The sequence below is a fragment of the Cherax quadricarinatus genome, chromosome 55 (assembly GCF_038502225.1).
Source record: "Cherax quadricarinatus isolate ZL_2023a chromosome 55, ASM3850222v1, whole genome shotgun sequence".
NCBI classification, from domain to species: Eukaryota; Metazoa; Arthropoda; class Malacostraca; order Decapoda; family Parastacidae; genus Cherax; species Cherax quadricarinatus.
Window position 1 is genome coordinate 21980692 of NC_091346.1, and position 16606 is coordinate 21997297.

General features: G+C 49.6%; 1 protein-coding gene across 9 annotated transcripts in view; it reads right to left on the reverse strand.

Annotated features, from left to right (window-relative positions):
- Window positions 1–16606, reverse strand: part of LOC128698953 (uncharacterized) — a 70629-nt gene that overhangs the window by 15729 nt on the left and 38294 nt on the right. For 6 of the 9 annotated variants that reach the window (XM_070096920.1, XM_070096917.1, XM_070096925.1 and 3 more), the window contains exons 3-7: window positions 11805–11922; window positions 11048–11221; window positions 10278–10436; window positions 7234–7290; window positions 1606–1629 (exon numbers count right to left, since the gene is read on the reverse strand). In XM_070096920.1, the coding sequence (XP_069953021.1) occupies window positions 1606–1629; window positions 7234–7290; window positions 10278–10436; window positions 11048–11221; window positions 11805–11922 (532 nt within the window). The remainder of the gene's footprint in view (window positions 1–1605; window positions 1630–7233; window positions 7291–10277; window positions 10437–11047; window positions 11222–11804; window positions 11923–16606) is intronic. The other 3 variants (XM_070096923.1, XM_070096924.1, XM_070096922.1) reach the window with 3 other exon arrangements.

The window sequence follows — 16606 nt, forward strand, 5'->3', positions numbered from 1 at the left end:
CATGTACTCTAGTGCCCTCTCATGTATTCTCATGTACTCTCTTGTACACTTAGGTACTCATGTCCTCCCATGTACTCTTGGGTACCTTCTTGTACTCATGGGTATTCTTATGTACCCTTAGGAACTCCTGTGTACTCTTTAGTACTCTCCTGAATTCTCAGGTACTATCAGGTTCTCTTAGGTACTCTCAGGCACTCATGTACTCTTAGGGATTCTCAGGCACTCATGTACTCTTAGGTACTCTCAGGCACTCATGTACTCTTAGGTACTCTCAGGCACTCATGTACTCTTAGGGACTCTCAGGCACTCATGTACTCTTAGGGATTCTCAGGCACTCATGTACTCTTAGGGACTCCCAGGCACTCATGTACTCTTAGGGACTCTCAGGCACTCATGTACTCTTAGGTACTCTCAGGCACTCATGTACTCTTAGGGACTCTCAGGCACTCATGTACTCTTAGGGATTCTCAGGCACTCATGTACTCTTAGGGACTCCCAGGCACTCATGTACTCTTAGGTACTCTCAGGCACTCATGTACTCTTAGGTACTCTCAGGCACTCATGTACTCTTAGGTACTCTCAGGCACTCATGTACTCTTAGGTACTCTCAGGCACTCATGTACTCTTAGGTACTCTCAGGCACTCATGTACTCTTAGGTACTCTCAGGCACTCATGTACTATTAGGTACTCCCAGGCACTCATGTACTCTTAGGTACTCTCAGGCACTCATGTACTCTTAGGTACTCTCAGGCACTCATGTACTCTTAGGTACTCTCAGGCACTCATGTACTCTTAGGTACTCTCAGGCACTCATGTACTCTTAGGGACTCTCAGGCACTCATGTACTATTAGGTACTCCCAGGCACTCATGTACTCTTAGGTACTCTCAGGCACTCATGTACTCTTAGGGACTCTCAGGCACTCATGTACTATTAGGTACTCCCAGGCACTCATGTACTCTTAGGTACTCTCAGGCACTCATGTACTCTTAGGGACTCTCAGGCACTCATGTACTATTAGGTACTCCCAGGCACTCATGTACTCTTAGGTACTCTCAGGCACTCATGTACTCTTAGGGACTCTCAGGCACTCATGTACTATTAGGTACTCCCAGGCACTCATGTACTCTTAGGTACTCTCAGGCACTCATGTACTCTTAGGGACTCTCAGGCACTCATGTACTCTTAGGTACTCTCAGGCACTCATGTACTCTTAGGGACTCTCAGGCACTCATGTACTCTTAGGTACTCTTATGCACTCATGTACTCTTAGGTACTCTCAGGCACTCATGTACCCTTAGGGACTCCCAGGCACTCATGTACTCTTAGGTACTCTCAGGCACTCATGTACTCTTAGGGACTCTCAGGCACTCATATACTCTTAGGTACTCTTATGCACTCATGTACTCTTAGGGACTCCCAGGCACTCATGTACTCTTAGGTACTCTCAGGCACTCATGTACTCTTAGGGACTCCCAGGCACTCATGTACTCTTAGGGACTCCCAGGCACTCATGTACTCTTAGGTACTCTCAGGCACTCATGTACTCTTAGGTACTCTCAGGCACTCATGTACTCTAAGGTACTGTCATGTACTCTGTCTTACCTGCCGTAACTTTTGGACACCATCCTGCAAACATAACAACTCCATTAATATAGAGGACAAAATGTGTTGGAAAATAAGAATTATAGCGAAAATAATAATATTAATAATAATAAAAATAACTTATAATCGTTATTATCACGATTATTGTGAAAATATTTTGTTAAGATAAGAAATGTTGATATAAATAAGAGAGAGAGAGAGACAGAGAGAGAGAGAGAGACAGAGAGACAGAGAGAGACAGAGAGACAGAGAGAGAGAGAGAGAGAGAGAGAGAGAGAGAGGCAAATCAGGAAGAGAGACAAATACGGACATAGAAGACAGACAAAACACAGGAAGGAACACAAGACAGACACAGGAACACAAGACAGACACAGGGACACAAGACAGACACAGGAACACAAGACAGACACAGGGACACAAGACAGACACAGGAACACAAGACAGACACAGGAACACAAGACAGACACAGGAACACAGGGACACAAGACAGACACAGGAACACAAGACAGACACAGGAACACAAGACAGACACAGGGACACAAGACAGACACAGGAACACAAGACAGACACAGGGACACAAGACAGACACAGGAACACAAGACAGACACAGGAACACAAGACAGACACAGGGACACAAGACAGACACAGGAACACAAGACAGACACAGGAACACAACACAGGACAGACACAGACACAGGGACACAAGACAGACACAGGGACACAAGACAGACACAGGAACACAAGACAGACACAGGGACACAAGACAGACACAGGAACACAAGACAGACACAGGAACACAAGACAGACACAGGAACACAAGACAGACACAGGAACACAAGACAGACACAGGAACACAAGACAGACACAGGAACACAAGACAGACACAGGGACACAAGACAGACACAGGGATACAAGACAGACACAGGAACACAAGACAGACACAGGAACACAAGACAGACACAGGGACACAAGACAGACACAGGGATACAAGACAGACACAGGAACACAAGACAGACACAGGAACACAAGACAGACACAGGGACACAAGACAGACACAGGGATACAAGACAGACACAGGAACACAAGACAGACACAGGGACACAAGACAGACACAGGGATACAAGACAGACACAGGAACACAAGACAGACACAGGGACACAAGACAGACACAGGGATACAAGACAGACACAGGAACACAAGACAGACACAGGAACACAAGACAGACACAGGGACACAAGACAGACACAGGAACACAAGACAGACACAGGGACACAAGACAGACACAGGGACACAAGACAGACACAGGAACACAAGACAGACACAGGGACACAAGACAGACACAGGAACACAAGACAGACACAGGGACACAAGACAGACACAGGGACACAAGACAGACACAGGAACACAAGACAGACACAGGGACACAAGACAGACACAGGAACACAAGACAGACACAGGGACACAAGACAGACACAGGGACACAAGACAGACACAGGAACACAAGACAGACACAGGGACACAAGACAGACACAGGGACACAAGACAGACACAGGGACACAAGACAGACACAGGAACACAAGACAGACACAGGAACACAAGACAGACACAGGGACACAAGACAGACACAGGAACACAAGACAGACACAGGGACACAAGACAGACACAGGGACACAAGACAGACACAGGGACACAAGACAGACACAGGAACACAAGACAGACACAGGGACACAAGACAGACACAGGAACACAAGACAGACACAGGGACACAAGACAGACACAGGGACACAAGACAGACACAGGGACACAAGACAGACACAGGGACACAAGACAGACAAAGGAACACAAGACAGACACAGGAACACAAGACAGACACAGGGACACAAGGCAGACACAGGGACACAAGACAGAAACAGGGACACAAGACAGACACAGGGACACAAGACAGACACAGGGACACAAGACAGACAAAGGGACACAAGACAGACACAGGGACACAAGACAGACATAGGAACACAAGACAGACACAGGAACACAAGACAGACAAAGGAACACAAGACAGACACAGGGACACAAGACAGACAAAGGAACACAAGACAGACAAAGGAACACAAGACAGACACAGGAACACAAGACAGACACAGGGACACAAGGCAGACACAGGGACACAAGACAGAAACAGGGACACAAGACAGACACAGGGACACAAGACAGACACAGGGACACAAGACAGACAAAGGGACACAAGACAGACACAGGAACACAAGACAGACACAGGAACACAAGACAGACACAGGAACACAAGACAGACACAGGGACACAAGACAGACAAAGGAACACAAGACAGACACAGGAACACAAGACAGACACAGGGACACAAGGCAGACACAGGGACACAAGACAGAAACAGGGACACAAGACAGACACAGGGACACAAGACAGACACAGGGACACAAGACAGACAAAGGGACACAAGACAGACACAGGAACACAAGACAGACACAGGAACACAAGAAAGACACAGGAACACAAGACAGACACAGGGACACAAGACAGACACAGGGACACAAGACAGACACAGGGACACAAGACAGACACAGGGACACAAGACAGACACAGGGACACAAGGCAGACACAGTGACACAAGACAGACACAGGGACACAAGGCAGACACAGGGACACAAGGCAGACACAGGGACACAAGACAGAAACAGGGACACAAGACAGACACAGGGACACAAGACAGACACAGGGACACAAGGCAGACACAGTGACACAAGACAGACACAGGGACACAAGGCAGACACAGGGACACAAGGCAGACACAGGGACACAAGGGACACAAGACAGACACAGGGACACAAGACAGACACAGGGACACAAGACAGACACAGGGACACAAGACAGACACAGGGACACAAGACAGACACAGGGACACAAGACAGACACAGGGACACAAGACAGACACAGGGACACAAGACAGACACAGGGACACAAGGCAGACACAGTGACACAAGACAGACACAGGGACACAAGACAGACACAGGGACACAAGGCAGACACAGGGACACAAGACAGAAACAGGGACACAAGACAGACACAGGGACACAAGACAGACACAGGGACACAAGACAGACACAGGGACACAAGACAGACACAGGGACACAAGACAGACACAGGGACACAAGACAGACACAGGGACACAAGACAGACACAGGGACACAAGACAGACACAGGGACACAAGACAGACACAGGGACACAAGGCAGACACAGTGACACAAGACAGACACAGGGACACAAGGCAGACACAGGGACACAAGGCAGACACAGGGACACAAGACAGAAACAGGGACACAAGACAGACACAGGGACACAAGACAGACACAGGGACACAAGACAGACACAGGGACACAAGACAGACACAGGGACACAAGACAGACACAGGGACACAAGACAGACACAGGGACACAAGACAGACACAGGGACACAAGACAGACACAGGGACACAAGACAGACACAGGGACACAAGGCAGACACAGTGACACAAGACAGACACAGGGACACAAGGCAGACACAGGGACACAAGGCAGACACAGGGACACAAGACAGACACAGGGACACAAGACAGACACAGGGACACAAGACAGACACAGGGACACAAGACAGACACAGGGACACAAGACAGACACAGGGACACAAGACAGACACAGGGACACAAGGCAGACACAGGGACACAAGACAGACACAGGGACACAAGACAGACACAGGGACACAAGACAGACACAGGGACACAAGACAGACACAGGGACACAAGGCAGACACAGGGACACAAGGCAGACACAGGGACACAAGACAGACACAGGGACACAAGGCAGACACAGGGACACAAGGCAGACACAGGGACACAAGACAGACACAGGGACACAAGACAGACACAGGGACACAAGGCAGACACAGGGACACAAGACAGACACAGGGACACAAGACAGACACAGGGACACAAGACAGACACAGGGACACAAGACAGACACAGGGACACAAGACAGACACAGGGGACACAAGACAAACACAGGGACACAAGACAGACACAGGGACACAAGACAGACACAGGAACACAAGACAGACACAGGAACACAAGACAGACACAGGGACACAAGACAGACACAGGAACACAAGACAGACACAGGGACACAAGACAGACACAGGGACACAAGACAGACACAGAGGACACAAGACAAACACAGGGACACAAGACAGACACAGGGACACAAGACAGACACAGGGACACAAGACAGACACAGGGACACAAGACAGACACAGGGACACAAGACAGACACAGGGACACAAGACAGACACAGGGACACAAGACAGACACAGGGACACAAGACAGACACAGGAACACAAGACAGACACAGGGACACAAGACAGACACAGGAACACAAGACAGACACAGGGACACAAGACAGACACAGGAACACAAGACAGACACAGGGACACAAGACAGACACAGGAACACAAGACAGACACAGGAACACAAGACAGACACAGGGACACAAGACAGACACAGGAACACAAGACAGACACAGGGACACAAGACAGACACAGGAACACAAGACAGACACAGGAACACAAGACAGACACAGGGACACAAGACAGACACAGGAACACAAGACAGACACAGGAACACAAGACAGACACAGGGACACAAGACAGACACAGGGACACAAGACAGACACAGGAACACAAGACAGACACAGGGACACAAGACAGACACAGGAACACAAGACAGACACAGGAACACAAGACAGACACAGGAACACAAGACAGACACAGGAACACAAGACAGACACAGGAACACAAGACAGACACAGGAACACAAGACAGACACAGGAACACAAGACAGACACAGGAACACAAGACAGACACAGGAACACAAGACAGACAAAGGGACACAAGACAGACACAGGAACACAAGACAGACACAGGAACACAAGACAGACACAGGAACACAAGACAGACACAGGAACACAAGACAGACACAGGAACACAAGACAGACACAGGAACACAAGACAGACACAGGAACACAAGACAGACAAAGGGACACAAGACAGACACAGGAACACAAGACAGACACAGGAACACAAGACAGACACAGGAACACAAGACAGACACAGGAACACAAGACAGACAAAGGGACACAAGACAGACACAGGAACACAAGACAGACACAGGAACACAAGACAGACACAGGAACACAAGACAGACACAGGAACACAAGACAGACACAGGAACACAAGACAGACAAAGGGACACAAGACAGACACAGGAACACAAGACAGACACAGGAACACAAGACAGACACAGGAACACAAGACAGACACAGGAACACAAGACAGACACAGGAATACAAGACAGACACAGGAACACAAGACAGACACAGGAACACAAGACAGACACAGGGACACAAGACAGACACAGGGACACAAGACAGACACAGGAACACAAGACAGACACAGGAACACAAGACAGACACAGGAACACAAGACAGACACAGGGACACAAGACAGACACAGGAACACAAGACAGACACAGGGACAGAACAATGAAGAAACATCACGTCATAACTGACCGCATTCTCCCTGGACTTAGCGTTGACAGCGTCCACTCTCGCCTCCAGGGCTGTCACCTGCAACAACACACAACAGCGGATCTTCATAACATCTCTCTTCGTCATTATTAACCTGGGAAGGTTAGTAACCCAGGATAACCCATGAAAGCCACACACTACTGGCTTATTGTCACTTAGGTTGTTTGATTCTCTTCCCAAAGGTACTGGCACTTCAGCAGTAATTAGGTACCCAGATACCTAATTACAGCTTGGATATATATATATATATATATATATATATATATATATATATATATATATATATATATATATATATATATATATATATATATATATATATATATATATATATCGTGCCGAATATGTAAAACTGGTCAATTAGCAAGAACTCATTTAAAATTAAGTCCTTTCTAAAATTTTCTCCTATACGTTTAAATATATTTTTTTTTTCATTAATGTTGATGTAAAGGGTTATAATTTTGCACCAAAAGAAACTTAGAAAACTTACCTAACCTTATTATAACAAGCGCAATTTATTTTACCCTAACCCAACTAAATATATTTTAGATTTGTTTACAATAATTTAATACTAAACAAACACAGTGAAATATATTTTTTTCGTTAGGTTCAGAATGATTTTGGCGAAATTATTGCATACACAAATTTTCACTTGTCCTATATGGCAAGATGAGCGTTGCTATTTAAGCCAAGATCGCAAGTTCTGCCTATTCGGCACGACATATATATATATATATATATATATATATATATATATATATATATATATATATATATATATATATATATATATATATATATATATATATATATATATATATACATATTTTTTTTTTTTTTCAGATTATATATATATAATCTGGAAAGGCTTACCAATTATTTAACTGAACCTAACATGACGGGTTCAAAGTCACGAAGCACAAGGCTCAATACATCTACACTTATATATATGGCATGTAAAAGTTGAATAATTCTGATACATCGTTCATGGATTTAGAGATGTTAAGTTTTAACGTGACGATGAACAGTAATATGTGGGTGTTATATCAGGTATAAGTATAACTGATACTTACCTCTGGTGTGCTGTTCCTTTTTTTAAGGTGTTTTGAGTGGCACAATGTACTCGTACTAAGGACTCGAGTGAATGTACTCCACACTGCGGTTATTCTATGACTATATAATAATTCGCGAAAAATTGTCAAACCTGTATGGGCTATCCATGTTGTGTTAGTGGGGTCTGGGAAATTAATCTGGTTGTCTCTGCCTCTTGCAAGTTTTCTTGACATCGGGCAGTTCTGCCTAGTTAATGTGGCCTGACTCTGTAAAGTAAAAGGACTCAAGTGCAACTAATTTAACATTTTATTGTGTCAACGTTTTGCTCTTCAGGAGCTTTGTTAAGCTGTAACGGCTTGACAAAGCTTTGTCAAGCCGTTACGGTTTGACAAAGCTCCTGAAGAGCGAAACGTTGCCACAATAAAATGTTACATTAGTTGCACTTGTGTCCTTTTACTTTACATATTGTCGGTAATTCTACCAACATTGTTATGACCTGACTCTCTCTACCTGACAGGTGACATCAACCTGTCATATCCCAGCCGCCTCCTTCCTCACTCTTCACTCCGCACTTGCACATTCAGTTTCTTTATTCTAAGTTGTGGGATCTTCGTAGTTTAGTGAACTCAGCCCTTTTCAACAAAAAAATTGCTCATCTTCTAAGTATGGAAAAATTTGTTTCATAATGACGATGCATTAACCCCTTAATAATATACCACAGTCCACCACACTGAGTCCCCTGCCCCTGATGCTTGCACAGGCCCCTGTACCTGGTGTACCACAGTCCACCACACTGACCCCCCTGCCCCTGATGCTTGCACAGGCCCCTGTACCTGGTGTACCACAGTCCACCACACTGACCCCCCTGCCCCTGATGCTTGCACAGGCCCCTGTACCTGGTGTACCACAGTCCACCACACTGACCCCCCTGCCCCTGATGCTTGCACAGGCCCCTGTACCTGGTGTACCACAGTCCACCACACTGACCCCCCTGCCCCTGATGCTTGCACAGGCCCCTGTACCTGGTGTACCACAGTCCACCACACTGACCCCCCTGCCCCTGATGCTTGCACAGGCCCCTGTACCTGGTGTACCACAGTCCACCACACTGACCCCCCTGCCCCTGATGCTTGCACAGGCCCCTGTACCTGGTGTACCACAGTCCACCACACTGACCCCCCCTGCCCCTGATGCTTGCACAGGCCCCTGTACCTGGTGTACCACAGTCCACCACACTGACCCCCCTGCCCCTGATGCTTGCACAGGCCCCTGTACCTGGTGTACCACAGTCCACCACACTGACCCCCCCTGCCCCTGATGCTTGCACAGGCCCCTGTACCTGGTGTACCACAGTCCACCACACTGACCCCCCTGCCCCTGATGCTTGCACAGGCCCCTGTACCTGGTGTACCACAGTCCACCACACTGACCCCCCCTGCCCCTGATGCTTGCACAGGCCCCTGTACCTGGTGTACCACAGTCCACCACACTGACCCCCCTGCCCCTGATGCTTGCACAGGCCCCTGTACCTGGTGTACCACAGTCCACCACACTGACCCCCCTGCCCCTGATGCTTGCACAGGCCCCTGTACCTGGTGTACCACAGTCCACCACACTGACCCCCCCTGCCCCTGATGCTTGCACAGGCCCCTGTACCTGGTGTACCACAGTCCACCACACTGACCCCCCTGCCCCTGATGCTTGCACAGGCCCCTGTACCTGGTGTACCACAGTCCACCACACTGACCCCCCTGCCCCTGATGCTTGCACAGGCCCCTGTACCTGGTGTACCACAGTCCACCACACTGACCCCCCTGCCCCTGATGCTTGCACAGGCCCCTGTACCTGGTGTACCACAGTCCACCACACTGACCCCCCCTGCCCCTGATGCTTGCACAGGCCCCTGTACCTGGTGTACCACAGTCCACCACACTGACCCCCCCTGCCCCTTATGCTTGCACACGCCCCTGTACCTGGTCATCCCGGAGCTGTCTGACCTCGGCATGCAGGCTTTCCACGGTTCTGTTGGCCTGTATAGCCAGGTTCTTAACGAACATGAGTACGTCAGCAACCCTGGTCTCACCCACCTTCTCCCTCAGCGCTGCCACCTCAATCTTACTCTGCGACAACGTCTGCAAACAGAACAACAACAGCAATAAGTTATTTATCTTTGAATAATCACTACCACCCTCTCATTCATTTACTTCAGTCGCCACTATCACCATAAATCACCATCAATCACCCTCACCAGCAGCTTCAGTCCTATAAATCAATGATTCAATTCTTTCTTCTCTGCCTTCACATACCCAGCATCAGTGACGGTCCTACTTTTTTGTGGCCCTGAAGCTTGAGCTGTCATGGCGTCACTATCACAACCAGCAACAACCTACATTATACTTTAGTAACCTTTTAATTTTGATTTTAACTATTATTTTGTACTGAATTACACTATTATTAATGTTATTATTTTTAAAATCCCTTCTGATACAGTAGGCCCAAAATTTTTAAGTGACTTTTGGGGTCCCTCGGGGATGAGGGGCCCTGAAGCTTAAGCTTCATTAGTTTCATAGCAGATCCGTCCCTGTCCATTTCCTTTCAGAGCATCTGTCTTCATGCTGGTGAAGAGTTCTTGATCTAAAGACTCGGAAACACCCTTCTCTTTATCAGATTAAATCACATCATTCTCCAGCATGACTGTCATGAGTTCAACACTTCTCTCCTGACAACACTAATAAGACCCTACCTGCTTGGTCCTGGTGAGGTCGCTGAAGAGTCTGTCACTAGAGGTCTCCTCGGCGTCCAAACGGTTAGTGAGGTCTTGAAGGAGTCTTCTGTTGTCCACCTTCTGCTCCTCCAGCGCCTCCCTCAGCTCCAGCACCTCCACTTCGCGTTCTCTTAGTTTGGTGTCATACCGCTCCTGATGGGAAGGTAACTGTGTACAGCAGCGTAATGACAACAGTACTGAAGAACAGATACAGATGAAGTGCAAACTTTTCGGTCGGTGAAGAGCCCAGACTGAGGGACTGACCAGCTCAAATACTTTTTCTCCAAAGTTGATGGATTAATTACATCATCTTTACTTCAATACCATGCCTACTGTCTCTATATTTGACTGAAGAAGTCTACCCAGCAGGTGAACCGTTCACTCACAATAATGATACTTGATTGTTGTGTCTTACTCTTTAATTAATCAAGTCACAAACAGACCTGTTTTGTCTTTTTTACATACGAGTAAATCTTTCTTTATAGATAAATGGTTCAGAGAACCGACAAGTTGACAAATTAGACACATGTGTAACACTTGGCTGTTTCTATTGTGGACACTTTTCGCCACACAGTGGCTTCATCGGTCCTATACATGAAGAATGGTGAAGGTCAGAAGGAGTTTGAGGTAATCAGTCCCTTAGCCTGGAGTCGATGTAATCAGTCCATCAGTCTTATGTATCACATATGACACTAAGAATTTGCGGGGGAGAGCCACCTGACAGCCCTTCACTCACCTGCAAAGCCTTGAGTTTCTTGTCGAGTTCCAGGATCTTAGACTCGAGGGAAGGAGCACCTTCTTCCTCTCCCAGTATCTTGATTCTTGGTACCTCCGCCATCAGTTCGTCCAGGCGTCTGTAAAGGTCTATCTCCGATGTAGTAATTCAGTGGAAATTAACTTCAGCCTAACTGAGTTCTAACTTCACTGGTTGTGGACCGGGTCTCGGGAGCACTGTCCCTCGGAACACCCTCCAGGTATAACACCCTCCAGGTATAACACCCTCCAGGTATAACACCCTCCAGGTATAACACCCTCAAGGGGTACAGGGTTGTCAGGGGTTCAGGGCTGTCAGGGGTTCAGGGTTGTCAGGGGTTCAGGGCTGTCAGGAGTACAGGGTTGTCAGGGATTCAGGGTTGTCAGGGGTACAGGGGTGTCAGGGGTACAGGGTTGTCAGGGGTTCAGGGTTGTCAGGGATTCAGGGCTGTCAGAAGTACAGGGTTGTCAGGGATTCAGGGTTGTCAGGGGTACAGGGTTGTCAGGGGTTCAGGGTTGTCAGGGGTTCAGGGTTGTCAGGGGTACAGGGTTGTCAGGGGTACAGGGTTGTCAGGGGTACAGGGTTGTCAGGGGTTCAGGGTTGTCAGAGGTACAGGTTGTCAAAGGTACAAGGCTGTCAGGGGTTCAGGGTTGTCAGGGGTACAGGGTTGTCAGGGGTACAGGGTTGTCACGGGTTCAGGGTTATCAGGGGTACAGGGTTGTCAGGGGTTCAGGGTTGTCAGGGGTACAAGGCTGTCAGGGGTACAGGGTTGTCAGGGGTTCAGGGTTGTCAGGGGTACAAGGCTGTCAGGAGTACAGGGTTGTCAGGGGTTCAGGGTTATCAGGGTTACAAGGCTGTCAGGGTTACAGGGTTGTCAGGGGTTCAGGGTTGTCAGGGGTACAAGGCTGTCAGGGGTACAGGGTTGTCAGGGGTTCAGGGTTATCAGGGTTACAAGGCTGTCAGGGGTACAGGGTTGTCAGGGGTTCAGGGTTGTCAGGAGTACAAGGCTGTCAGGGGTACAGGGTTGTCAAGGGTTCAGGGTTGTCAGGGGTACAAGGCTGTCAGGGGTACAGGGTTGTCAGGGGTTCAGGGTTATCTGGGTTACAAGGCTGTCAGGGGTACAGGGTTGTCAGGGGTTCAGGGTTGTCAGGGGTACAAGGCTGTCAGGGGTACAGGGTTGTCAGGGGTTCAGGGTTGTCAGGGGTACAAGGCTGTCAGGGGTACAGGGTTGTCAGGGGTTCAGGGTTGTCAGGGGTACAAGGCTGTCAGGGGTTCAGGGTTGTCAGGGGTACAAGGCTGTCAGGGGTACAGGGTTATCAGGGGTACAAGGCTGTCAGGGGTTCAGGGTTGTCAGGGGTACAAGGCTGTCAGGGGTACAGGGTTGTCAGGGGTTCAGGGTTATCTGGGTTACAAGGCTGTCAGGGGTACAGGGTTGTCAGGGGTTCAGGGTTGTCAGGGGTACAAGGCTGTCAGGGGTACAGGGTTGTCAGGGGTTCAGGGTTGTCAGGGGTACAAGGCTGTCAGGGGTACAGGGTTGTCAGGGGTTCAGGGTTGTCAGGGGTACAAGGCTGTCAGGGGTTCAGGGTTGTCAGGGGTACAAGGCTGTCAGGGGTACAGGGTTATCAGGGGTACAAGGCTGTCAGGGGTTCAGGGTTGTCAGGGGTACAAGGTTGTTGTCAGGGGTTCAGGGTTGTCAGGGGTACAGGGCTGTCAGGGGTACAAGGCTGTCAGGGGTACAGGGTTGTCAGGGGTACAAGGTTGTCAGGAGTACAAGGCTGTCAGGGGTACAGGGTTGTCAGGGGTACAAGGCTGTCAGGGGTTCAGGGTTGTCAGGGGTACAAGGCTGTCAGGGGTACAGGGTTGTCAGGGGTACAAGGTTGTCAGGGGTTCAGGGTTGTCAGGGGTACAAGGCTGTCAGGGGTACAGGGTTGTCAGGGGTACAAGGCTGTCAGGGGTTCAGGGTTGTCAGGGGTACAAGGCTGTCAAGGGTACAGAGTTGTCAGGGGTACAAGGCTGTCAGGGGTTCAGGGTTGTCAGGGGTACAAGGCTGTCAGGGGTACAGGGTTGTCAGGGGTACAAGGCTGTCAGGGGTACAGGGTTGTCAGGGGTACAAGGCTGTCAGGGGTACAGGGTTGTCAGGGGTACAAGGCTGTCAGGGGTACAGGGTTGTCAGGGGTACAAGGTTGTCAGGGGTTCAGGGTTGTCAGGGGTACAAGGCTGTCAGGGGTACAGGGTTGTCAGGGGTACAAGGTTGTCAGGGGTTCAGGGTTGTCAGGGGTACAAGGTTGTCAGGGGTACAGGGTTGTCAGGGGTACAAGGTTGTCAGGGGTTCAGGGTTGTCAGGGGTACAAGGTTGTCAGGGGTACAAGGCTGTCAGGGGTACAGGGTTGTCAGGGGTTCAGGGTTATCAGGGGTTCAGGGTTGTCAGGGGTACAGGGTTATCAGGGGTACAGGGTTGTCAGGGGTTCAGGGTTATCAGGGGTTCAGGGTTGTCAGGGGTACAGGGTTATCAGGGGTACAGGGTTGTCAGGGGTACAGGGTTATCAGGGGTTCAGGGTTGTCAGGGGTACAGGGTTATCAGGGGTTCAGGGTTATCAGGGGTTCAGGGTTGTCAGGGGTTCAGGGTTATCAGGGGTACAAGGCTGTCAGGGGTTCAGGGTTATCAGGGGTTCAGGGTTGTCAGGGGTTCAGGGTTGTTAGGGGTACAGGGTTATCAGGGGTTCAGGGTTGTCAGGGGTTCAGGGTTGTCAGGGGTTCAGGGTTATCAGGGGTTCAGGGTTGTCAGGGGTTCAGGGTTGTCAGGGGTTCAGGGTTGTCAGGGGTTCAGGGTTATCAGGGTTACAATACAAATTATTTAACAACGCTAACTTTCAAAAACTTTCCGTATATTTTCAACTATTATTTTCTTCATTAGCTGTTGCGTTACATTACGTTAGGTTAGTTTTTGTAAAAGGACATTAAAAAGTGACTTAAAAGGGACAAGAGCTAGAGTTGTCACTGGTTACTGGTGTGGTCAGTTAGTCGCTGTAACAAGGCCAGAGTTGCAGTTCTGCTTTGAACTCGCTAACCTATCTTGGTGAAGTTATCTAGTAGAGGATCCCTTGTGACCTATGTGGTGCAGCTGTGTGGTGCAGCTGTGTGGTGCAGCTGTGTGTGCTACACCTGTGTGGTGCAGCTATGTGTGCTACACCTGTATGGTGCAGCTGTGTGGTGCAGCTATGTGTGGTACACCTGTGTGGTGCAGCTGTGTGGTGCAGCTGTGTGGTGCAGCTGTGTGGTGCAGCTGTGTGGTGCAGCTGTGTGTGCTACACCTGTGTGGTGCAGCTATGTGTGCTACACCTGTATGGTGCAGCTGTGTGGTGCAGCTATGTGTGGTACACCTGTGTGGTGCAGCTGTGTGGTGCAGCTATGTGTGGTACACCTGTGTGGTGCAGCTATGTGTGGTACACCTGTGTGGTGCAGCTGTGTGGTGCAGCTGTGTGGTGCAGCTGTGTGGTGCAGCTGTGTGGTGCAGCTATGTGTGCTACACCTGTGTGGTGCAGCTATGTGTGGTACACCTGTGTGGTGCAGCTGTGTGGTGCAGCTGTGTGGTGCAGCTGTGTGGTGCAGCTGTGTGGTGCAGCTATGTGTGGTACACCTGTGTGGTGCAGCTATGTGTGCTACACCTGTGTGGTGCAGCTATGTGTGGTACACCTGTGTGGTGCAGCTGTGTGTGGTACACCTGTGTGGTGTACACCTGTGTGGTGCAGCTATGTGTGGTACACCTGTGTGGTGCAGCTGTGTGTGGTACACCTGTGTGGTGCAGCTGTGTGTGGTACACCTGTGTGGTGTAGCTGTGTGGTGCAGCTATGTGTGGTACACCTGTGTGGTGCAGCTGTGTGGTACACCTGTGTGGTGCAGCTGTGTGTGGTACACCTGTGTTGTGCAGCTGTGTGGTGCAGCTATGTGTGGTACACCTGTGTGGTGCAGCTGTGTGTGGTACACCTGTGTGGTGCAGCTGTGTGTGGTACACCTGTGTGGTGCAGCTATGTGTGGTACACCTGTGTGGTGCAGCTGTGTGGTGCAGCTATGTGTGGTACACCTGTGTGGTGCAGCTGTGTGTGGTACACCTGTGTGGTGCAGCTGTGTGTGGTACACCTGTGTGGTGCAGCTGTGTGTGGTACACCTGTGTTGTGCAGCTGTGTGGTGCAGCTATGTGTGGTACACCTGTGTGGTGCAGCTGTGTGTGGTACACCTGTGTGGTGCAGCTGTGTGTGGTACACCTGTGTGGTGCAGCTATGTGTGGTACACCTGTGTGGTGCAGCTGTGTGGTGCAGCTATGTGTGGTACACCTGTGTGGTGCAGCTGTGTGTGGTACACCTGTGTGGTGCAGCTGTGTGTGGTACACCTGTGTGGTGCAGCTGTGTGGTGCAGCTATGTGTGGTACACCTGTGTGGTGCAGCTGTGTGTGGTACACCTGTGTGGTCCAGCTGTGTGGTGCAGCTATGTGTAGTACACCTGTGTGGTGCAGCTGTGTGTGGTACACCTGTGTGGTACAGCTGTGTGGTGCAGCTATGTGTGGTGCAGCTATGTGTGGTACACCTGTGTGGTGCAGCTGTGTGTGGTACACCTGTGTGGTGCAGCTGCAGGTATAACACCCTCCAGGTATAACACCCTCCAGGTATAACACCCTCAAGGGGTACAGGGTTGTCAGGGGTTCAGGGCTGTCAGGGGTTCAGGGTTGTCAGGGGTTCAGGGCTGTCAGGAGTACAGGGTTGTCAGGGATTCAGGGTTGTCAGGGGTAC